Source organism: Phaseolus vulgaris, chromosome 9 (assembly GCF_051622355.1).
Source record: "Phaseolus vulgaris cultivar YP4 chromosome 9, ASM5162235v1, whole genome shotgun sequence".
Taxonomy (NCBI): Eukaryota; Viridiplantae; Streptophyta; class Magnoliopsida; order Fabales; family Fabaceae; genus Phaseolus; species Phaseolus vulgaris.
Genome location: NC_143506.1, coordinates 10551965 through 10576872, shown reverse-complemented (window position 1 = coordinate 10576872; position 24908 = coordinate 10551965). Strand labels below are relative to the sequence as shown.

General features: G+C 33.9%; 5 protein-coding genes across 13 annotated transcripts; 2 read left to right on the top strand and 3 right to left on the bottom strand.

The window, feature by feature from the left end:
- Positions 1–263: 263 nt before the first annotated feature.
- On the top strand, positions 264–5130 carry LOC137823117 (autophagy-related protein 18c). 2 transcript variants are annotated; one of them, XM_068628243.2, is made up of 6 exons: positions 264–376; positions 744–950; positions 1573–2420; positions 2660–2918; positions 3599–3722; positions 4585–5130. In XM_068628243.2, the coding sequence occupies exons 3-6, from the start codon at positions 1626–1628 to the stop codon at positions 4673–4675; spliced, it is 1269 nt and encodes a 422-aa protein (XP_068484344.2). In that variant the 5' UTR covers positions 264–376; positions 744–950; positions 1573–1625; the 3' UTR covers positions 4676–5130. The 2 variants fall into 2 exon arrangements, with proteins under 2 accessions (XP_068484344.2, XP_068484345.2); XM_068628244.2 differs by having other exon boundaries at positions 376–448.
- Positions 5131–5976: 846 nt separating this feature from the next.
- LOC137823047 (GroES-like zinc-binding alcohol dehydrogenase family protein) lies at positions 5977–13224 on the bottom strand. The gene is made up of 6 exons (XM_068628151.2): positions 12881–13224; positions 12699–12807; positions 12504–12595; positions 8760–9018; positions 7568–7711; positions 5977–6374 (listed from the first exon to the last, which is right to left on the bottom strand). The coding sequence occupies exons 1-6, from the start codon at positions 13222–13224 to the stop codon at positions 6282–6284; spliced, it is 1041 nt and encodes a 346-aa protein (XP_068484252.1). The 3' UTR covers positions 5977–6281.
- LOC137823046 (alpha/beta-Hydrolases superfamily protein) lies at positions 13123–18065 on the top strand. Of its 6 annotated transcripts, none has more exons than XR_016515371.1 (8): positions 13123–13264; positions 13670–13983; positions 14326–14806; positions 15309–15639; positions 15828–15878; positions 16026–16124; positions 16222–16342; positions 17462–18065. XR_016515371.1 is itself a non-coding variant. In XM_068628148.2 (7 exons), exons 2-7 carry the CDS (start codon positions 13770–13772, stop codon positions 17674–17676), a joined length of 1461 nt encoding a protein of 486 aa, XP_068484249.1. In that variant the 5' UTR covers positions 13123–13264; positions 13670–13769; the 3' UTR covers positions 17677–18065. The 6 variants fall into 6 exon arrangements, 4 of the variants coding, with proteins under 4 accessions (XP_068484249.1, XP_090150942.1, XP_068484251.1 ...); XR_016515372.1 differs by having other exon boundaries at positions 13124–13264; positions 13682–13983; XM_068628148.2 differs by lacking the exon at positions 15828–15878.
- A 127-nt stretch (positions 18066–18192) lies between these two features.
- LOC137823043 (uncharacterized) lies at positions 18193–19861 on the bottom strand. The gene is made up of 2 exons (XM_068628146.2): positions 19275–19861; positions 18193–19066 (listed from the first exon to the last, which is right to left on the bottom strand). The coding sequence occupies exons 1-2, from the start codon at positions 19729–19731 to the stop codon at positions 18438–18440; spliced, it is 1086 nt and encodes a 361-aa protein (XP_068484247.1). The 5' UTR covers positions 19732–19861; the 3' UTR covers positions 18193–18437.
- Positions 19862–20175: 314 nt separating this feature from the next.
- LOC137823044 (Acyl-CoA N-acyltransferases (NAT) superfamily protein) lies at positions 20176–22076 on the bottom strand. Of its 3 annotated transcripts, none has more exons than XM_068628147.2 (4): positions 21504–22076; positions 21359–21417; positions 20690–20746; positions 20176–20616 (listed from the first exon to the last, which is right to left on the bottom strand). In XM_068628147.2, the coding sequence occupies exons 1-4, from the start codon at positions 21996–21998 to the stop codon at positions 20538–20540; spliced, it is 690 nt and encodes a 229-aa protein (XP_068484248.1). In that variant the 5' UTR covers positions 21999–22076; the 3' UTR covers positions 20176–20537. The 3 variants fall into 3 exon arrangements, 2 of the variants coding, with proteins under 2 accessions (XP_068484248.1, XP_090150943.1); XM_090294817.1 differs by having other exon boundaries at positions 21359–21427; positions 21504–22064; XR_016515373.1 differs by lacking the exons at positions 20176–20616; positions 21359–21417 and having other exon boundaries at positions 20620–20746; positions 21418–22073.
- Between the last annotated feature and the right edge of the window lie 2832 nt (positions 22077–24908).

Below are 24908 nucleotides of genomic sequence, written 5' to 3'. Positions count from 1 at the left end.
TTCTATATATCATATAACTGTTTATTTGCTTTTAATAAATTTTGAGAAAACAAATTCAACGGTACTGTGTATGGATGGAACACACACAACAAAACACACTAAGACCTAATTAAAAATTAAATAAAATTCCATGGACTTTATTAAAATAATAATTGAAGTATGCATTTAAAATTTAAAAAAAAAGTTAAAGACCTACCAATTAATTACATTTAATAAATTTTCACATATTTCTTAATCATGATTATTTTAATAATCTATATTTTAAATTTCATACTGTTATAAGGGAAGAAACATGAATATGGATGGATCCAGGAAATCGTCCTGTATAAAACGTAGAAAACAAAGAATTACAAACTAAGAAGGAAGCTAGATAGAGGTATGATTCTGAATTATGAACACAACCCTCTGCTTCACCCTCACCATTTTGATCTCCACTTCCTTGCTCTTTGTAACACATATCATGCAATTTTGTGCATTTTAATTTCTCTTCTTCTTCTTCTCTTTCTTTTTCTTCTTCTTATTATTGTTTTGCTTTGATGATTTTATGATGCCCTTTTTTCTTGAACACCCTCTACTGGGAATTTCAGTTTTATCGCTTTTCAATTTGATTTTCAAAACCCAAATAAACCTCTTCCCTTCTTAATTCGCGACTTTTTTTTAATATGTTTTCGTCAATTTTTGCTTCTTGTTGAAGGTTTTATATTTTTCAATATTGAATATTTTTTATTACGGGGTATGTGCAGGCAGGCGAGACCAAGTGAAGTTTGTTGCTGGAAAGAGTTGGAATTTACTGTCTTTGGTGGTCAGAGTTGCTTCAGTGATTGCTTCCCTGATATTCTCTTGTGTCCAATCACAATTCTACCCTTACATGCAAGAATGCCAAGATGTAAAAGTGGAGGCATTTGATTGATGAGCACTTACAATAAGCATTTTTGGTTGAGCAATTACAGGTTAACTGGTTTCTTTCAAAACCTGTAGCATCATAAAATTATGATAAGAAATAAATCTGCTATCAGCTTATGATTAGTTATTTGAATTTTGATCCCTGAGTTGTATGAACATTTTGGTTGTTAGGTAAACTTGATAAATTGCCTTAAAAATGTTTTTTACTGATTAGTCTGTTTGAACTTTGAAGGGTCATCAAAATCTTGGACGTAGTTGGGACTAGGTGGTGAAATAGAGACCCAAGTAATCGGGTTAACTGTGCTGCATTAAAAATCTGATTCTCGTTTAGGGTTTAGATGCTGAATATATGTGATATTATCAAGAAAATGAGATCGGAAAGGACTAAACTGTAAAAGTGTGTTTGTTTCTTGTCTCTAAAAGCATACGTTTAGGAAAAACTCAGTTTTTTGTTAACTTATTTATCAAGACATTCACATCATTAACACACTCAGTCATTGTAGAACATGTATGAAGACAACTACAATTTATTTTTTTGCATCTGCTAGTATGAGTTCAATTTCCTCCCACTACTTTCATTTTCCAGTTTTTAACTTGTAAGCATTCCAGAATGTGATTAAATATTCATTTAAAGTAATATCAATGAATTTTTCTTGTCTGTTTCAACAGAAATCACTTTGTGGCACTTCACTTTCTCTACCTTGGTTAACTGAAGTTATCGAATGCAGCAAAGGATGGAAGGTTCACCGTTATCTCGTATGAGTTCATCTGGTTCAATATATCAAGGAATATTTCCAAATTCAAGGATTGGAAATAGTGCATCCCCCAATGGTGGGGCCTCTCCTTCTTTTACCCTGCCTATTGGAGACATGAATGAAAATGATGACACAGACTTGCTCTCAATAACATGGAATCAGGACTATCGTTGCTTTGCTGCTGGAACAAGTCATGGTTTTCGAATTTATAATTGTAAACCTTGCAAAGAAACTTTCAGACGTGATATGAAAAGTGGTGGTTTTAAAATTGTAGAGATGCTATTCCACTGCAATCTTCTAGCACTTGTTGGTTCCGTAGCTAATTCACACTACCCACCAAATAAAGTCTTGATATGGGATGATTATCAGAGCAGGTGCATGGGTGTATTTACATTTAGATCTGAAGTTCGAGGAGTGAAATTAAGAAGGGATCGAATTGTAATTGTTCTTGAGCACAAGATATATGTTTATAACTTTACAGATTTGAAGCTTCTTCATCAGATTGAAACTCTGGCAAATCCTAGAGGGCTGTGCTGTCTTTCACACCATTCAAATACATTTGTTTTGGCTTGTCCAGGTTTAAACAAAGGACAAGTTCGAGTTGAACACTTTGGACTGAACGTGACAAAATTAATCAGTGCTCATGATTCTCAAATTGCATGTTTAACTCTGACATTGGATGGACTCCTTCTTGCAACTGCTAGTATAACGGGCACTTTAATTAGAATCTTCAATACAATGGACGGAACTCAATTGCAAGAAGTAGGTGTACAGAGTGGATTTATTATTCATAAATATGATTAGGATATACCAGTTTCCTTGGCAGCCTTGGATGTCTAGTTACAATAATAATGTTTTAGCATGGTTTATAGTTAAACCTTTTACTGTCCTTACAAAAAGCTTTAACACATCTTTTTTTGGGTAGGAATTGATTTGATACTTTATTAGCAAATTTCCTCCTTTGTTTTCATACTCGATGATGCATTTACTCTTGCATGTAGGTAAGAAGAGGGGCAGATAGAGCTGAAATCAACAGTATAGCCTTTTCTCCAAATGTTCAGTGGTTGGCAGCATCAAGTGACAAATGCACTGTTCATGTATTCAGTTTGAGAGTGAGAGTGTCTGGGGAGGATAGTTTGAATCAGCCAAATGTTGCTCAAGGGCCTGCACTGTTTCATCAGAATTCTTCTACTTCTATGGATCCCTTGATTTCTCCAAATACTGGCGCCAACCCCAATTCAGCGTTTTCTTTCATGAGAGGTAACATAAATTTTCTTAAGTATAATGCTGTGAGCGGTTGGACTCATCATAATTTAGTGATTCAGTCATTTTATTCAGTTTACCCATTTGAATAGTTATCTAGGGAGTTGCATTGTGTGTTTGATTTTTAAATGGTAATTTGTATAGATTGGAGATCTTGACTGAATTATTCAATTCAGTTCAAATCATCTATCTGAAGTCTACTATTTCTGTAGAAGTGCAGGTATAAAACGTGATCATGATAACACATTGATTAAAAAGAATCATCATTCTCTCTACCCCCAGGAGTTGTGTGTGCATTCTTGCTTTGTTCTGATTGTTTATTCCTATATAAGAAAAAATGCCAATTTCTTTGTCTCCTTTCAATTTTCCTTTGGATTTGTTCAGGGATATATTTTCTGCACACTAAATGTAATCAATGGCTCAGCACATTAGTTGTGCTTTTTTTTATTCATGTATAACCGTTGTTGACGAGGCATTACCCTTTTAAGAATCAAAGTCTTTTCAAATCATTATCGTATTAACATAATCTTTTCTACAGGAACCCATAGATATGGGATCTCGGTTCAGTAAATCTGCTCATGGTTCTGAAACGTTTCTTTTATGTCGGGATATTTTGCACAATATTCATTCTGCATGATTTTTTTGTATGCTTATGATTTTTCCTTCATATGTTGTAGGACTTTTACCAAAATATTTTAGCTCAGAGTGGTCATTTGCGCAGTTCCGCTTGCCCCAAAGCACCAATTTAATTGTGGCATTTGGATCTGAGAACGATGTCATAATTGTTGGCATGAATGGGAGGTATGTGTACTATTATTGTGAGCCTACCAGTTGTGTATGCTCCACCACCGCCCTTTTTTTCTGAAACTGAGTCGTTGATATTTAATTATCATTTTCAAATAAAATTAAGATAAACACAATACCTTAGTGATGTGTGCTGTTGAGATTAATGGCTAATTTAGGTAATATATAGTGGTGATCCAGGTAAGCTATGCAATTTTATCACTGAATAACCTTCTGTAGAAAGCAAACTTATCATGGATCGTCTGAACTTATTATTTTGGTGTTTGTGCATATTAGATGAAAGATAAAGTAGACATTTAAGTTCTACTTTAATAGTTGATATTTACTATTTTGAAAGTATATTGTTTGTTAAAAGGGTGAGCCTTGGCACACAACCTAAGGTTGCTGCCTGGTAACAGGATTGGATCTTAGAAACAAATCTCTTCACTAGGAGGGGTAAGCTTGCATACTTGTTACATCTACCCTTCCTATTGACGCCACCAGGTTGGAAATATCAAGCATGATTATAAAATTCTATGAAATTCTACAATAAAATATTTAATGGAGTTCATGGAGGAAGCTTTATTGTTTATGTATAAATTGTTTCCACATACTGCTCCTTTTCATGCTGAAGTTGATTTCATTTTGCCTCAAAAAGAGAGATATAGATGTATAACTCTATATTCAGTGTATGTCACTTGTCTATCACTCCCTTATAGCTTGGTCAAATCACTTAAAGGAACTTAGTTCTCATCATTGTTGTCAACCTTACAACCCTTGATCCCTCCCTTGTTTTTATTTTATATCAGCTTTATTTAGTTCTCTTAATTCTTGTTGACTTCACTCACAACCTTTTCTCTCTTGTGTTCTTTGATATCAGTTTCTACAGATGCAGCTTTGATATAGTACATGGGGGAGAGATGGTGCAACAGGAGTATGTTCGTTTCCTAAAAATTGAAAATAGGCCATAAACAATTTCCAGTTTGTCAACATCTTTGTCAAACAACAGCTCTCGTCAAGCCCTGTAAATATGTGTTCCAGCACCAGACAATAAACTGTTCCATGTGTAAAAATGTTTTCCCGGTATTGGAGGATCTGGAGATACATTGTTGAATACCTTGTATATTTTGGGGAACAAATTAAACTGAAAAGGAGAAAGCAGCAGCTGCATCACAAATAAATCACTTACTGGATATCTCTTTTATACCACAGTCGCGTGGATGTTTTGTTGAAGTACATTGTCATGTTACATGGGTACATTACATTCATGTCACGTGTATCAGCTCAGTTGTGTTTGGAACTCCTCAATGATATTCCATCAACTTGGACTAGGTCTGAGACTATCATTCCTTTTGTACAGAGTCAAAGTAACATGAATAGGTTAAATTTTTCACTTGGTTCTATAGTTAACATACTTCACTTTTTAGTTTTTATACTTAAAATCATCCAATTTAATTTTCGCATATATATTTCTGATTTCTTGTCGATATAAAGTTTAATCTTTAGGGGACTAAAAGAGATTACAAATAGTTATAGGGATTAAAATGGATAATTTCAGTATAGGGAATAAAAGGTAAAGTTGAACAATATTATACCGGATTAAATGTATAAATTATTTAAATTGATAGTCCTGCTCTCAACATAGAAAATTGAAAATAAAAGAAAGTATGGTGGAGGAAAAAATAGTTGTTTTATTGGTCTTTTGAAAATGAAGTTGTAGAAGAATCAACCAATCGGTAAAACTTGAGAAAACAATTTCATAATCTAGGAGCACCATCCCTAATTATGCAATTCATTAGAGTTATAATTTTATTTGGTTTTCACTGTGGTAGGTTAATTTTTTGAATTCTTTATATAACATATCATCACTAACCAAACAGCTTCTTTCTTGGTTAAAGAACCGCTTGCTTAGTAATTATTTCTTGTATATATAATCTTCAATTCAACTATAACCAAGTAATTTGGTGGGTAAAAGTACAAGGAAGAAAGGAATAGACTGTACGTTTAAATTCCAGCAATAAAAAATTAAGTAACATTTACGGACCAAAAATCTTAAATTGTTTTAGTAAATCAACTTGTTGAAGATGTTCTAAATCAGTTGTCACCATCACTTGTAATCTCTAAAAGGGAATCTTCAGGATTTTGATCAGTTTACTACAGTATTACTGTCACCATGTTATTATATGGTAGATACAAAGTTTACCATGTTAATAGTAGGATATGGCAGCTGTCACAAGATAATGAGAAGCATAAGGAGTGATTACTACACAAATTTTGCAAGACACGCCAGATATAGCATAAAATGAATCCAAGAACAGGTAATACCAAAGTTTCTGTATCGTAAAAGTAAAATTAAATCTCTATTTATCAATAAGTAAACAGTTTTGAAACATGGTACAGAAATGATCATTTAAGCAATGTGAGGGCTTCAAGGGTAACATTTTTTGTGCACAATTTTGGCAATTACTTCTCCCTTTTGTTTGTTTCGGTATACTAGCATCTCTTGGTTGCTTTAAACCTTCAAACCTTGCGTGCCAACAACAAATTATTCAACAATATAGCATAATTTTGGCAAGGTCACAGCTTAGATCTCGAATGTTTCTCATCGAAAACAACCATCACCTTCCCAATAACTTTCCTATCTTTGATGGCAGAAAAGGCAAGGTTGACCTGCAAAGATAAGCAATTGTTTACAAATATTGTATTGAAAATCTATGAAGCACAGAGATGAACGATGAGGAAAATGATACAGATTTCTAAACATATAAACCAATTTCTCATGAAAACATATAACTGATCAATTCAACCAATGTATGAAAATTATTTAATTGTGATGTATGACAGCATAATTTTTATTTTTCATTATCACCCAATTATGAAGTTAATCAAATTTAAACTAAAAAATAGTGAATAATACAGAAAAAGTACCAAACTTAATTACTAGTTATGAAAAATTAAAAAGATTGATAACAAAGCTATCATATTTACAGATGACTATTAATGGCCTTACACCAAGTATATCAGGTAATTTGATAAATGTTTTATCTTCAAGACTATATTGCAGAGACAAACCTTACTTGTTCTCCCACAATTAACAACTCACTAATTTTAACCTCATGAAACAGAACCACGAGAAAATGGCTATCTAATTTTCCAGAATAAAAAAGGAATCTAATTGTCTAGACTTACTTACTTTTCTTTTTTTATTTTCGGTGAATCATTTCCTAAAATCTTTTGTCCATTCTATTGATATCATAAATACTTTTCCAATATTCATTGCATAGATGTGCTGCTGATTTCCTTAAAGAAGGACCTTTGTAATTGTCAATTTGGTCCATAACAGGTAATGAAGAAAAGGTTCGTAACTAAAAAAATTCATATATTCTGAAATCAAACAAATCCTCTATTTCACCTCTTCTCTTGATTTTAGCCTAGCTCAATGCTTTTTATAGACTTAACCTTAAACTAAATGACCCCAGTGACTAAGTCTCTTTTTGAATAATTATACAATAATCTCTGATGGTGTCTTAGTATATCACCGAGGCAAAATGACGATACAACAACTTCAGTGAGAAAGGGTAGAGCATTAAGCCTGCGCTCAAATCACAATAGCGATGGACAGTTGACAACCATTGCCACTCCATGAGGAGGAAGGTTAAACTGAATTCACCTTTGACTAAAAATGGCCAATAAACATGCTGATTTAGGTATGGTAAAAGTGAAATATCTAAAAAAAACACTTCCCTCGTTACAACAGTAGTAAAATCTCTTTCAAAATAAAGTCTCAGAATGTTTATAGAATTAGAGAAAAGAGAGAGACACACACACAAATTAGTAGAAATGTTTTAACAGAAATTCCTGACCTCTGACGGGGGGTATGAGTGAGATATATGGATTGAAATCAAGCCTCTTGCCAACCAAGACAGTAGCTCCTTGACAGAATCTTCAAGAACACCTGGGCGGTGTATTTTATAGCTACCCCAGTAAAGACCATGCACTGTCCAATTCTGGTATAATAATTTTATGTAAAAGCAATCATAACCCAGAAATGATAACCAACAATTTATACCATCTATGGCAAAATTAATGTAAATATGTAATCTAGGAAGCAAAACCCAAGAAATAAGTATAAAAGATCCAAAGTTTGATATGTAGTATTTTCAGGCATAAAGATTGTGGTAGTGATTTAATCAACTTTAGTAAAGTACAACTGTACATTAACTGTGTCTTTATTTATCTTAAAGATATTATAGATTATATTTTAAAAATTACAAAAAACTGTCTTGAAATTACAAGTTCAAACTGGTTTTGGGCCAGTTTAACTGATTATGAAAATTTTCAATCTTTTAGTGTTAACGAACCAGCCACCAGGTCAATTCCTAGTCAAGTCAGAGTGGTCAATCTAGTTAAGTTTCAAAATTATGATAATAGATATATCATATAATATATATCTACAGCACACCTTTTTGTAGGGTTATAGTATAATAGCCAATTTCTTGAATTTCATAGAAATAATTTGCCCCATCAAAAGGGTGGTAGAGAGACTCAATCCGTGCCCAATATTGTGCATCATACAAGCCAGATGAGCATTCTCATTAATATATATATGTACAATTAGGAAAACTAAGATTTCTGTCTACATGATGATAGGTTACAGATCAAGGTATTTGGAAGCTAATTAAAAGATTATTAAATCATAAGGAAGCAGAGAATTGTGAGTAATGCACAAATTGTATTTATGCAATGGCCTGGGTGCATGTAATTGGGGACATTTATTTGAGAACCCAAGTTGGGATGCCTTTGGTTTGCTAAAAACAGAAGCAGCTTTTGTAACAGCAACAAAGAGTGGAAATAAAAGATTGAATTTAAATCAATGTGGCAGCCAATTGTCAGGCACAATGGGAATTTGTGTATTGCACAATGTGAATACAAATTTAAAGTTTATGTGAATAAAGCATGATCAGATCAAGCAACAAAGCATAACACAATTTAGTGATCAAGCAAATTAGGTTAGACAAGATAAATTCATGGTCTGAAACTTAATTTTCACCGTACCTTAACAAGAGCTATGTTAACAGGGATGACAGGAATTTCACCACTGGCAAACCCAATTATGAGAATGTTAGCTCCCCATTTTAAAAGCCGCAAAGATTCTTTAGTGAGTTTACCTCCAACCGGGTCATAAAGGACATCAACCCCCTTAAGCCTTCTAGTCTGAAGGAACTTCTTCACACTCTCAGTAACATTTTCATTACCCAAGTCCACCACATGATCAACTCCGAGAGATTTCAAAAGTTGCACCTTTTCAGCTCCCCTGATACCAGACCACATAACAAAAAAGACTCAACTCACAAGTAGATGGGGATAACTGTTAAATGTTAGAAAATCCAAAATCACAATAAAATATCAGCCAATGTGATTTTAGATAAATGTTAATATGTTTGATCCCTGCATGAAAAAATTGATTCTAAATCCAAAATTGATCTTGATTTTAAGGCTCTTGCTTTGGATAAAGCATTTTTACACTGAATTTACAACTGACATCTTTTTAGATTAGACACATCCAGACATAAACTCCTTTCACCTCAAAATCAATTTTAACCAACTAGTGTGTTTGGATTCCCCATCAAGCATGTTCGGATGTGGTTCACTTCCCATGTATTTGGCTCTGCGCCTTTCCTCTAAACTTGAGTTTTTGACGTAAATTTTGGGACAAATGTGGATCTCCAATGATTAACCCGAAAAGGAACAAAATCAATTTTATTCTGAATTAGTTATGCAAAGATTCATTCAAACACACACTCAAGGTGCATTTTGTAGGTGAGAAGGGGAAAGGTGATTAGAAATAAGCTGGACGATATGGAGGAAGAAAAATAAAGTGAAAATAATTTTAAAAATAATGGAATTCATTGTACAAACTGTCATCTATTTCTACTAACATTTTGTCTCTCTTCATCTCTTCTTTGTTTTTCTTTAACTAAATACCTTTTGTTGAGAAGAGAGAAACCAAGAACAGAGCTATTCAATTTACTCCATAGTTCAATATTCTGCCTATGTACTCGACCTTACTACAACATTTTACTTCTTTCTTTTCCCAAGAAACAAGGTTATCTTTGACAAATATGCAAAAACTAAAGGTTGATCTTCCATCAATAGGGAAGTCCCCCAATCTTCATTAGAATACTCCACAACTCAAGTGTATCCTTTGTCTTCATAAAAAAGACAGAGCTCATTAGAGTCACCACATATATGAGAGAGGCATAGGTTGTGAGAAAGAGGCATAAGTTGATCCCTTGTGTATATATAGAACATAGGGTTTATGCATTTATAAATAAGAAAATACAAAGATATGGGCCTAAGCCGTTACCTTTAACACTCCCCTTCAAGCTGGTGCATATAAATCATATGTACCAAGATTGTTACAAATATAATTAAATTTAGGTCCCATAAAGCTTTAGTGAAAATATCATTCGAATTAACAAACTCAGTCTTGATATCTCCAGAAACAATCTTTTCTCAGATAAATTGGCAATCAATTTCAATGTTTGGTCCTTTCATGAAAGACGAGATTTGAGTTAATATGAAGAGCAACCTAATTGTCAAATATAAGTGTCATTTGAGTGATTTCTCTAAATTGCAATTCTTTAAGTGACTGTTTAACCCAAATAATCCCCAAGATCTGAGTTTGCCAAGGTCTTTGATTTGAAAGTGGTGACAAAGGTGTTGCTTTACCTATGAGATGCCATGGATCACTACCTGTAAGTACAATATCATCAACATATACTACAAGATAGATACACTCAGCACTCGAGTGACAATAAAAAACTAAATGATTTGCCTCATTGCGAGACATACCAAATTGTTAAACAAGAGTGCTAACTTTTCCAAACCAAGCCCTAAGGTCATATAAAGATTTATGAGACGACATATCAATCCAAAAGACTCCCCCTAAGCAACAAAACCTGGAGGTTGCTCCATATAAATTTCTTCTTGCAAATCCCCATTAAGAAAAGCATTTTTTACACCCTTTGTCTGGCTTGCAAGGGCGATTGTGATCATCACTGAGTTACCAAAGCAGAAGAGTCATCAGAGGTAATGGAAGCAAGTATTTCAGTGTTTGACTTACCCGACAAACACAAAAGGGTGGAACAAGTGGAAGTAAAGGTAGGCATAACTGGGGATTCCAAAATCTGATCATGAACATGTGAGGAATCATCGGAAAGTCCATGTAAGGCTAACAACATGAACAACTTTGATCGTTACTCTAGTTCTTGAGGAGTGGAGGCAAGAAGCAATAATTCATTGAAGTCGTGAATAGCATGAACTTTACCCAAATATTCAGTCATTGTACTATTAAGACGTTTGGGAGAAACAATATTGAGGAGATTTTAACAAACACCGTAAAGACGTTGAGTATAATTGGTGTACAATAGTTTGGCATGTTCCCAAACTGCTGAACATGGCTCATAGGCACGAAATATTTGTTTCAATGATGAGTGAATAGTAGACTTGAGTACAATGCATAATTGAGCGTCAATTTTCAACCAACGAGAAATCTCATTTTCAGTAATAGTGACCACACTCTGAGTAAGATGATCAACGTAACTCTGACTCTTAAGCCAAAGTTTAATGTTTGATGTCCGAGTATCATTAGTTCCATCTAATTTGTCAATGAATACATGCACATTGACATAATTGGTATAGATAGAAGGATAGACATAATGGCAGTAGAAGAGGTCATAGACGAAGAAGAGAAAAAAAAACCCTAAAAATTGATAAACAAACCAACAAACTCCAAACAAGACGAAAGTGATAGATCTTGAAAGAGGATGACAAGGCGATTATGACACCGGTGGTCACCAGAGAGGAGGTAGGACGCGCTGCCATGCGGCGGAAAGCAACGGTAGTGGCGAGGTTGGAGCGCCGCGTGCAAGCGCATCAGAGCTCTAATCGCTGCGATTGTTGCAGCGTGGTGATCACATGGCTAGATGATCTCAACCATGGTGTTGCTGAACCAAACAATGACAGCAGGGCAGCGGCTGCAGAGTGGTAACAGAAGAAACTTAACAACAAATGTTCTGCCTACGTACTCACCTTACTACAGCAGTTTGCTTCTTTATTTTCCAAGAAACAAGGTTATCTTTGACAAATATGCAAAAACCAAAGGTGGATCTTCCATCAATGGGGAAGTACCCTAAATCTTCACTAGAATACCCCACCACTCAAGTGTATCCTTTTGTTTTCATACTCATTAGATGTATCGAACAATAAGAGTCACCACGTTATAATGTTCCTTAAATGGAGGGTTAAGGAACTCACTACACTAACGAATTAAATGAGATATCTATATGGATAACAGTAAGGGAGCTCAAATTCTCTACTTACCTTTCAGATAGATGCAAAGTGCTTAGAAGTAGTGAACCCACAAGCACGGCTTAGGGTCCCTTCTCTATAGGATATACCATGTTAAGAAAAAGAAAGGGAGAAGACATATGATGAATTTGGTGTTCAGACAATGGCAAAGCTATTCAATTTATTGGGGAGAAAACATAATTACAAAATATTCAGTATCCTATTTTAGGTTAATAACTCAAATTATGTGATCCTATATCACCATTTACTATATCTATAGAATTCTAACACGCTTAATTTCCACTTCATTTCTTGCGAACTTTTACTCGCCCTTTCTATTTCTTTCCACCCTAATTCTCTCCTCGATGTTAATAAGGACCTGCCCATTATGTTATACTACCATGTGTGTAATCCATGTATCAAAATGTAGAAAACAAAACTCACTACCTAGCAACAGCAATGACAGTGGCCCCACAAACTTTTCCAATTTGCACAGCAGCAAGGCCCACACCTCCAGCTGCACCCAAAACCAACAACACCTGCAACACAGTCCCACAACTCATTTAACCACACAGGACTGAAAAATAAGCATTATACATACCCGACAAAAAGTGAATCAGATTCAAAGCACAGCATACATACTTGACCAGAGGTTAATTGGGCCCTGTGGACGAGTGCTACATGAGAAGTGCCAAACGCCACAGCAAGTGCTCCAGCAGCAACAAGATCACAACCTGGGGGCACCCGAAACCTTCAAAGCCAACAACTTTACACTAAGAAACTCCAAAACCCAACATTAAAAGTTAGCAGGCGCGGAATCTCACAATTGGGACTCGTCAACGACTATGAACTGAGCGAATGAGCCGAGGCCGGCGAAGGAACAAACGCAGTCCCCGACTCGGAAGTTCGAAACTTTGGGGCCAACAGCGTCGACGTAGCCGGAAAAATCGGAGCCTGGTATGAAGGGCAAAGAGGGTTTCTCTTGATACGTGCCCAATATCTGCAAGTAATTGGCGAAGTTCAAGCTTGTGGCTTTGATTCTGACTCTTACAGCGGTGGGAGAATCGAGTTGGGGAATTGGGTGATTCTTTGACAAAACTATTGGGCTATCGTTGTCTTCCAAACACACCGTTGGATCACCCAGTTTTCTGCACAATAGTGCCTCCATTTCTCTCTGTTGTCTTGGATTTGCCGGAGAAATATTTCAGGTAAATGCTACGAACATAAACAAAGGGAAAAAAAATATGTCGAAGAAGTATACAGATACAAACTTTCCCTTTTATTTCATAATTGAAGTAAATAAAAAAAATAGTTTTTTATTATTTTAATTTTATACTATAATTTTAATCAGAGATCAACATTTCAGAAACACATGTAATCAACCCAAAAATCAGAAACCAAGGGGATTGCTATTATAAAAAGCTGATAAAGTTATCACATCTAGCCATTTATTAGTGCAGATATTGACTCCAAAAAAAAGAACTAAATTAGATATGATAAAAAAGTCATATATCTAGAACATTTTCCCTAAAAAAACTGTAATTTAAGAATGTTTGTGGTTAAAACCTTAGTAAGTGTCAGGTTTACGTGGCACTGTTGTTTACTTATTTCAGTGTTGATGGTAGTTGTATTCCATCCGTTTGAAAACGATAAAGCTGAAGCTCGATCGAATTCGAAGAAAGGCTGATAGAAAGTTGAAGATATTGGAGTGAGATGATGAGGGTACGGGTGTTTAGTGGGGAACTGAGATTTCTTACCCCTCCTCCTACTCTCTATTTATCTCATGGCTGCAAAAATTCTACACTTTCATATACACACAAACATCCTTCTTCTCTAATATCTCCAAACTATGCTACTCACAACAAACGATTCGTTGTTTCTGCTTCTTCAGCTCCATCACTGAGCGGTTCAGGAGCTGAATATTCCGGTATAGTTATCTTCAACTTCACCATGTCCTCATTTCTATTTTCCTTTTTTTCTTTTACGTTATTTTATGCTCGTTTGTAGTCCGTGAATTGTTGTTGCTTCCATTTCTTTTCTTTTTATTTGATGGGAGGAAATATCAATGAATTATTGGAGAAAAAACCTACATAAGTTCTCTCGTTTTCTATATTTTCACTCTGGTTTGGTTCCAACGACATACTAGGGGGGAGAGAGAGAGAAGATGAAATTCTTCATTTGGGATTTTTATTTTTTTTAATTGGGGAAAGTCGTTAATTGTTGCTAGGTTACTTACATGTGTGATTAATGTTGAACCCCATATCTGCAGAGCAGTTGGTGGACGTGGGAGCAAACAAGAAAAAGAAAGGGATAGCAGGCATAGATCAGGGGGAATTAGTGGATCCAAAGCTTTTAGCTGATCTAGACAGTTGTTTTTGTGAGTTCAATGGAGTGCATATACACCACAAGATTTGTGATGCTGAATCCCAAACACAAAGCATGTTCCAGAGTCAGACTGTTTCTCATCAAATCAAGAAGCTAGGTTATCCAATGATCCTATTACATGGGTTTGGAGCTTCAGTTTTTTCATGGAAACAAGTTATGAAGCCTTTGGCAGAGGTTGCTGGTTCAAAAGTTCTTGCATTTGATAGGCCAGCCTTTGGATTGACATCAAGGGTAAATTTGTCTAAGCATCCTTCTTCAGAAACGGAAGACACAAAACCTCTGAATGCATACTCAATGGCATTTTCCGTGCTTGCTACCCTGCACTTCATTAAATTGTTAAATGCTGAGAAGGTGATTTTGATGGGGTATGTGAATATTCTTTCTTCTGTTTTACTAAGGGGCTTTGTTTTTCTGAGGCATCAAGCTGTTTCCAGAACGCAAGTAAAACATACTTCCACTCTATTTATAACAGGACACATAAAGGGGTGATTATAGGTTGTATCCCTATGTATGGATATGCATCTGATTATCTTACATTTATGAATTGCTGCATTAATCTAATTTCGTTTTTCAAATCATGTATTTTAAATTGATCTACTTTTCTTTTTCACCATTCTGAAGTAGTGGTCAGAGTGTACAGAGTCAAGAATTAATACATGAATGCCCCCAGTAGGAAAAATAAAATTACATATATTTCTCCTGATGTTTTATTTCCTGTTCTTCATCTTTACCTATCTGTCCGTTTAAGTCATATCTTAATGCTGTATAGCTGGCAATGGATTAATAACAATGTAAAGAAATATATTCTCATATGCATATGCACATTAGTCCTTTCTAGAAGATGAGATGTCTCCAAAATGATGCCAGGCACTCAGCTGGGTCACTTGTAGCAGTTAATACATATTTTGAAGCTCCTGAGCGTGTTGCTGCTCTAATCCTAGTTGCCCCTGCAATTTTTGCCCCACTTACTACACCAAAAACTGTTAAAGAAAATCAATCAAGGCATGATAGCCAAATGAAAGAAGACAGTTCTATCAGAAGAAATCCAATTTTGAGGCTTTACAAGGTGATGTCCAAGATTACCAAGTACATTGCAGAGGCAATAACACAAATGATGAAGTGGACAATAGATATCCTCAACTCGTTGTATAGGAAATTGTTATCAGCTATCCTTCGTTCTTCCCTAGCAATAATGCTGGTAATAAACTTGTTCATTGTAATGCAGTACCAATATTCAATTGTGTCATCTCAACTTTGTCGGTTCAATTATTTTTGGAGTTATATTAACAAGGAATTGTTGGCTCAAATACAACTACACTGAACTAATGAAAAACATTCAATTACATATAATTCCTTTTCTCCAATTTTGATTTTAATAATTCGTAGGTTGAAATGGAAATTTGATGAACAGATACTAAGCTACACAAGGATAATCTGGTTAGATTGTTTCTTGTTTTATGACTCTTTTTGCATATTTTGGCTTCTGTATTTGGTTAGACTGTAATTCTTAAACTGGCATGGTCAATAACTTGTGATGAGTTTTACTTGTTGGACTGATGGTCCTTTTCTTCACATGAATCTCAGGTAAGAATGGCAATTCATAAGTTTGGTACTGCTGCAGTTCGAAATGCATGGTATGACCCGAAGCAGGTCTCTGAGCATGTACTTAGTGGTTATACAAGGGTAATTTCATGTGATTTCTCATTTTCTTATTTTTTTCTTTTTTGTTCTGTCATACTCGAATGGTTAGTTCTCACCTGGTTGTTAGCAATAAATACAGCCTTTAAGGACTAAGGATTGGGATAGGGCACTGGTGGAATACACTGCAGCAATGCTTCTAGATGAGGACTACAAAACAAAGACACCGCTTTCTAAAAGACTTCACGAAATATCATGTCCTGGTAATGTCACTAATCCTACATATACCCACTTTCATTTGCTTTTTTCCTGCACTTGTTAGCTTTTGTCTTTGAATACCTGATTACTAATAGGCAGTAAACAATGAGAGATGGAAGACATCCTAGAATGGCAATATGCAGTATTTTAGTGGCGATGAATAGGATAGCTGGTTTATTATGTGAAGCACAAACACTGCTCTTCAATGATGTGTCCTAGTATTTGACACCGTGTGACACATGTCAGACACTTAGAGGAATTGTCAAATTTAAAGAACATTTTTTTTGGGACTCCCACACAGAGTGTTAATGAGGGCAGACAGAGTGATTTTGTTTTTAGTAAGTTGGAAAGTTAGAAATTTATTGTATAAGTGTTTGTTATAATTATAGAAATAAGGAACAAATCTATAATATTTATATATTATATGAATTATATATTATTAGGAACTTTTTATTTATTCTCATTTCATACCTTCTATTTCACATTATTTTTGTAGTAGGCAACAATGGGGTCATATTGTTATATATGACTAACTTTTTCATGGATGATTTTAAATATATAAATGTTGATTGTAAATTTAAATAATTCATAATGATTTTCAATATAGTGTTGCCAAGTCCTACATTTTGGATATTATAGGTTTAGTCTTTTCATTTACCAACACACCACCTCTTGAGTAAATGTGAACACTTTCTCTAGGTCTACACAAACAACTCTTGGGGTTCATTTGTATGGTGTAATTTTGTTGTGATTGTGAAGCATCTCTTGTGACAATACAATTGTTAACACTAACATAATCTCACCTTATTTATTATCTGTTCAATCCACTGGGCGCGTTTGTGTTAATATCAAATCTTATCACGAAAATGTTAAAATGGCAGAATGTAGCTGCTAAATGTGAATCATTGTCACTAGAGATTTTCAATAAACTGGGAAAATCAATCAGCACATAGTTTTGATTTATTGATTTGTTTTATAGATACTTTTTATTTCCTTAGATTTCTGTGTTCTGTTCCTGAGTTCATGTCAAATGATGCAACTCTTTCCAGTAGCAATTTGAACCTCCTGCATCATGGATTACTTGAATCTTGAGCATAATTGGTGATGGTTGTTTGAATAAACAGTTCTGATTGTAACTGGCGATACTGACCGACTAGTCCCTTCATGGAATGCTGAGAGACTTTCACGAGTCATACCAGGAGCATCATTCAATGTAATTAAGCAATGTGGCCATCTTCCCCATGAAGAAAAAGTAGAGGAATTCATTTCAATTGTTGAAAACTTCGTAAGAAGTTTAGTCAGTGATTCAAACGAACAATGTCTACAACAAGCCGTTTGAAATTCCTACTACTCAAGCATCCCCGTTTTTTTCTGCATAGAAGATTCATATTATATAGGCTGGTGCAAATGCAGTTTGATTAGATGGACAAAGATCCACTGAAGGCGTATGGATGCAAATTCATCATGCTCGATTATCTCTTCCTAGAAGTTGGGAAAATGCTGATAAGCAATAACCTTTAACTCAATGTTATTATCTCACTACTAGATTGCTATAGTGCATTAGTACTTGTACTTGTAGAAATCCTCTCTGTGTTTACCAGCCAGAATAATCTGTCTCTGTTCAAATTATTGGCGATTCAACACATTATAAATGTCTCTGGGATGTATAAAGACTTACCCCTAACTATTGATATTTAAATTATGTATTTGATTTTGAGATGTGGCTAACTTCACGCAGTGCAGTTCATGATCTAGCCGTTAAATTTATTGAATTGCGCTCATTTCTTTTAATTTAATAGTTATTTTTATATACAATAAAATAGGATCTTTCCAAGTTCGTGATCCATGATTTTGATACAAAGATACCATTTTCTTGTGTCAAAAACATTAGCATGAAGTTATTAGAGAGAACAAGTTGTCACTAAAAGAAAATATTGCTAGTTACAAAGTGACAAATAACTTGATCTTTCTGCCCTGTCAATGAAACACGGCATTTCTCTAACAGAAGTACACTTAAGAATGTGAAAGCGGAACACGTATGCAATGACAATAAAGGGTTTACTGGGAGGCTGTGTGCAGCCAAATATAATTTACTTAAAGCTAATCAATGTATGTTGAGAAAGGAGGATCCATTTCTAGGTTGAAACTAGAATCTCCTAGGTCAGGAGGAACATCAAATCCTGACATGAAGTCATCACCGAATATTACAGCACCAGCAGCTAGTGCTCCAGCACCTAACCCCAGTGCACCTCCTGCAGATACCCTCTGACCAGGGGCTGCCCTGGTTGTTGACATGTCTGTGTAGCTTGGAGACAAGCCATTCTTTATTGGGAGAAAGGTGGGAATATAGCCAACATTTGATGGTGGGGCCGGTGGAGGAGGAGTTATTGTTCTTGGCAGTAGATAGCTTGGTCCAGCTGCCTCGTGGTAGCTTGCTTCCCCCACCTCTTGGTAACTTGTTTTTCCTGTCTCATGGTAGCTTGGTTCACCCATCTCATGGTAGCTCGGTTCACCCATCTCATGGCAGCTTGCTTCACCCAAATATGGATTATAATAGTTTGTAGTGGTGAATGGTACTGAATGGTAGTCTGGGACGTTTGTTTGTACATGATCTTCTGGCTGATGGATTGAAGCCTGAGGCTTCCGACGGTATGCTTGCCTTACTCCTCCCTCTATGTTGAATTGGGTACTACCTCCATTATCTAAGAGCAGAATTTCATCCTTGTTTCCTACGGAACAAATTTACAGCACCAGATCATGCCAAGAATTTTAGGCTAGGGATAAACTGAAAAACCACTCTCATCTTCCTCTCAAACTAGGCAACTTTTTGTAAGTAAATTGAAATAAGAGATCGCTGAAGATGTTAAACAAAATAAGATGGTTAATGTAGAAGAGCAGCTACTATGTTAGGTTGTGAAATATGAAATTATCATATACCTGACTGAGGATTTGGCTCTTTCTTTTCGTTAGAAATACAAATTAAAATATCGATGAAGCCTCTTGGTTTGCTAGATTTCTTCTTTCGTAATTGGTATCTTACAACTCCCTGCTGCTTGGGATTGGATACCTCTGAGTTCTTTTCCTGCTTAACAAGAAACTCTCTGAGAAAAACTGTTGCTGAGCCATGAAGCTTTTCCGTGAAGAATATGGGGTCTGTACTGTAAACATCCACGTTCAGTGCCAAATCTAGGAGATTTGGTGCTGAGTCCTCAACAGGAATGGCAAACTTGGTTCTCCATACAGGATTTGCACTCCCTGAATCAACAACCTTGGTGCAATATTTGCTGTCAAGATCAATCCACCCAACAGCAAACCATTGACGCTTCCAAAGTGAGGTTGAATGCTGGAGTCCATGTGCAGATATCAAGCATACCTCCACCCATGTTATCCCCATAGAAAGTCCAGGAATGAAAAGAAGGGATGTTGTCTCCAGTAAGCCTCCTTAGATAAGGGCTTCGCAGGAAAAAGAAGTGAACGTGTTTTGCGGTATTTCAAAGGATGCTTTACTTCGATATCAGAATTTTTTTTATACCAAAACTCTGTTTGGGGGATACCCTCATGCCTAGTTGCTAACATTTCTCCTCATTGTTAAGTATAATACAGGCATACAGGAATCTGCTACAATCAGAGATAGGTTTATGCAAAGGGAAAAGGTAAAACTTAGCACGACAGAAAAATTGGCCATAGAGTACAAACACCTCGACAATAGCTCTCTACGGATTTATTTTATTAATTTAGTCTCTCAAGTTTATCTTTATTTCTCACACCATTTTAGTCTTTTACAAAGATAATTTTGTTATTAAAGAAAAGTTTTAATGGATTGAAGTGAAGACACAGATTTAAATTAGGATAAATTTTTTACAGTTTACTATAAATTAGGATGTGCTCTGTACATAAATGTGTTATTTCCAAAACCCAGAACTTTTCCCACGTTTACACTGAGAAGATAGGGGAGGGAGATTCTTGCAATTACAAATTTGACCTATCTATGAGTTGAATTTGCGTGTACAATGAATGACATAAGGAATGGTAATGTCAAGCTTCTTCTCTAGCTGATCAGACAGCAATCTTTTATTTGCTGACTGTTTTATATACAATGTAGTTTGGCTTTTTATACTATACTTTTTGAAGTGCCATTGGCTCCCTCAAGAAGAGGTGGAATTAACAATAGCTTTCGGCCTGCCTATTCACCTTCCTGGGTTATGGAACAGTTCTTCTGTACATCATGGTAGTAGAGTGCAAAATGTCATCCCCAAATCCACACGCCTTAAAAAATAACCTAAAACAAGTTGAAAGTTCATGTGCTATCCACAGATGAATAACATTACAAACTCTAAAGAACAATGAATAACCTTTCATTCTCTGAGCAAAGGGCTGCTATGTCGTATATGTCTCTATTTGTAAGCAGTCTGCAAAAGGAGGAAGCCATTTTCAGACATTTGATGATTTATGTATCTATCTACATTGAAAAAGAAAAATAGAAAGTACCATTGTGCTACACGTCTATGACCAAGGACAAGGATAACAACTTATGCTTTCACCCCTCTTTTGATCTTTTTTCAATCACAAGCAGAATTTGATCTAATAATAACTTGTGCTAAACAAAATTCTGAATCACAGAATAAATAAAAATATGTTTCTATCTCAGTATTAAAGTAAATGTTGTAAAAAGGTTTTCAAATGATTTAAAAATGATGCAGCACTGTGGAACCTACAAAAATTAAATCAAGACATCTTATGACTTTTTGGAACGAAGATATAGATAAGTTTCAACTAATTCAACCGCGTTAAACGAAATTATTCCAAATATTTCCTTTTAAGTTATTTCAAAGATGAGTACTGTGATACTCTTTTACATAAAATTAAGAAAATTGAATGAAGATAACAACATTAAGTTTGTTTATATTTAATTGTGAATAAACTTAACTAACTAGCAAAATTCTATACTACCAACAACTAAAACATGACAAAAACTTTATGGTCAACTATCAGGTCTCATTCACAAGTGCCTAGCTGCATACCTCGCAATTTTTTTAACTATCATCTGACCAATTCCCATTCTCTGCAGGGAAGGACTAACCTGCAACAGACTGAACCACGTTCATAAACGCACGTCAACCAACTTCACTAACTAAGAACAAGCGTTTATTCACTTTTTTTTATTACCACCACATCGTAAATTGAAGCGGTGAGGCCATAATCGGAAACGGCGCGGCCAAACCCGACCAACTGATCGCGTGAAGGAGAAACCGGCGTGAAGAAATCCGCGACTAAAGACGATGAATTGTCGTGATATGGAACGACGGCGTTTACATGGCGTAGGTTGCAGAAGACGGAGACAACCACGGCGCTGTGAGACAGGGCAATGCGGAGCTTGTGGATGTCCACGGGTTCAGGTCCGGGTCGGGTGGGAAATCTTTGGGTAGAGTAGTTGCAATCGGCGAAGAGGTCTCGGAGACGGTGAGGATCGACGTGGAGTGGGTCGGTGGAAATGTAAATTGGGAAAAGCGGTCTCAACGGCTTCTTCGTCTTCTCAAGATGTGAGCTTTTGCTGATTCTTGGACTCACCCATTTCAATTCCATGGATTTCGAACTGAAACCCTCTGACACGCGCTTCTCTAACTGTAACTGCGTTTGTGCTGCAACTCCCATTGCCGCCATTTTTGTTCTCTGTTTTGCGCAGTGCAAGAAGTTTGGAATGGATAATGAAACTGAATCTGCTACTTCAATTCCCACCACACCAATCTTTAATTTATTCTCTATTTAATTAATTCTTTTATTTTGTTTTAAATCAATTTCTTGTATTAGGCATTTCACACTTGCGTGCTGAGTTTTATGACAAAACATTATATAACTTTTACTTTGTTTTTTTTATAAAAAAAAATTCAACTCAATTTTTATATAGATAACTTCTTGCTTTTTATGTTTAAGTAAAATTGTTTTAAATTGTAATATGATCAAGTTAATATGTTAAAATTTGAAGATAAATTAAGCTGCTAAAAACGTTCATAACATTTTAATGTTAAATATGAGAATATTATATATATTGAGTATATAGGAAATATATAAGATTAAGATGCATGACCTGCATTTATTGGTTTAACTGTTTATGGGAATGGTGAAATACCAATTATTGTTTTATGAAGTGTTTGGATAGTGTAGAAAGGTGGAAATACATGTAAAGGTAGAGGGAAATTGGAAAAATAACTTTATCCAATATATAAGAAAAAAAATAAAAAATAATAAAAATAAATAAATACTTCAGTGACTCTGTGTGTAGTTTTGACATGAAAGTGAAGTTATCATACTTTTACTTATTTATGGAATATGTTATAAGAACTTTCTATATTGTCTTGTTCTTAGATAAATGTAAAGCATTAGCATTTTTTTATGAATTGAAGATCAGAATTCTTATGTTAATTATAAAGAAATTTTGATATCGATGTAAGAGTTAGAGAGTCATTTAAGATATAAATTTAAACAAAATAAATATTTTTTTTAATAATTAAGAGAATATAGGACTATAGTGTATAATTGAAGTTCCAAATTAATATGAATTTAGAAAGTAAAAAATCAAGATCTTAAGATAATCAATATATAAAGAAGAGTTATAACACCCAGAGAAATCGACAAAAAAAAAAACATTCTAGGTTAAGATCTCTATACATATCTTGGTGTTAGTAAACATAATTTATAAATTTAAAAGTTGCTAAGAATTGATTGATTATGAGTATAATTTATCCTGACTAACTCTGATCAAATAACTTTTCAGGTATGAAGTTCAAACTGTGTTTTAAATGTTTTATTTGAGACTTCTTTTGTCTTATGCATGAATGTTATTGTTATAATTTGCTTAGTCAAAAGATATTCAGTACAGGACCCAAAGTTAATTTAAAATTTGAGTTTTATAAAAATATTTATTAATTTAGGTTGATGTACATAAAAAAAATCTGGGTTTTAAATAAGAGTTTAAATCACAAAATAAAACATTTTTTTATGGTACAAAGACTATATTTGAATTAAGGTATAAATAAAAATATTATAAAAGTTTGAGTTTTTTAAGAAGAAAAGCTTGCAAAAGAATCTTAAAAATTATGAGACATAATAGCACAAAATAAAATAAAACATCACACTTGAAATTAGTAACAAATGCATGTTGAGTGATATAATGACAATAGTCCCCGGATAATAGTGTTTTCAATGAAAGATAAATTTCTTAAAATGAAAAAATCATGAGATAAAAGTCAGGGTTAATTTTGGCTCAATTCCCTATCTAGCACCATTTACATCTTTATTTCCCTATCTAGCACCCTTTTGTTTTTATTTCCCTATCTAACACCCTTTTGTTTTTATTTTCCTATCTAGCACTTTTTTATTTTTTATTTCCCTATCTAGCACCATTTTAAAAATAAATAAATAAATAATAATTTTTTTTTATATAATTTTAATTTTGAATGCATTAAAAAATAAATATTTTTAATGTTTAAAATAATTAGAAATATAATTAATGAATAAATAAATGAGTTTTTACAAAATAAAAATAAAAAAGTAATAAATTAAAAAAATTTAGTTTAAATTTTTTTTTTTTTAAATGAAGAAAATAAAAAATTAAACTCTACAACAACATAAAAGTTGAATCTATAAACATAAATTAGTATTTATTTTTATTATTATTGATTATGTAATCATGTTAATTTCAAGTAAAAAATACATAACATATTTATAAAAAAAACCAAAGTCAATTAGTATTAATTAATAGTGGACACATAAATAATATTGAAGTGTTTACCTAAATGCAAAATTCTAAACAAAACTAATATAAACGTTACACTTAATGCTTAAAAATGAGAAGAAAAAAATGCAAAAATAAATAAGTCTAGAAAATAAAAACAACAACAATAAAATAAAAACAAAAACCATAAATAAATAAAGATTGACAGAAAAAATAATAATAACTAAAAACATAAAATGTATAAAATAAAGGAAAAACAAAATAAGATAAAGATAAAAGATATAAAAAAAATTAAATAAATCAAAACAAGATAAATATAAGAGATATAAGGCGATACTAAATAAGTATATGTTGATCATAAAAAGGAAAATAAATTAGAGATGATCATTAATTTAATATGTTCTTCAATGGTACATTAAATAGTTTGTGCGAAATGAAACATAATTAATGACGAAAAGTAGACGGTCCTAGTAATGTTGGGACACGTTCTTTTTGTGTGTCCTGGTGTTTGACAATATTATTATTTTTTCTGCTATTCTTTATTTATTTCTATGTATGTTTTTATTCATTAATTATATTTCTAACTATTTTAAATACTAAAAATATATTTTTTTAATGCATTCAAAATTAAAATTATAAAAAAAATTACTGGATTGTGCAATTCTCGTCATTATTTATGTTTCATTTTGCACAAACTATTTAATGTACCACTGAAGAAAATATCAAATGAATGATCATCTTTTATTTATTTTCCTTTTTATGATCAACATATACTTATTTAATATCGCCTTATATCTCTTATCTTTATCTTGTTTGAATTTTTTTATATCTTTTATCTT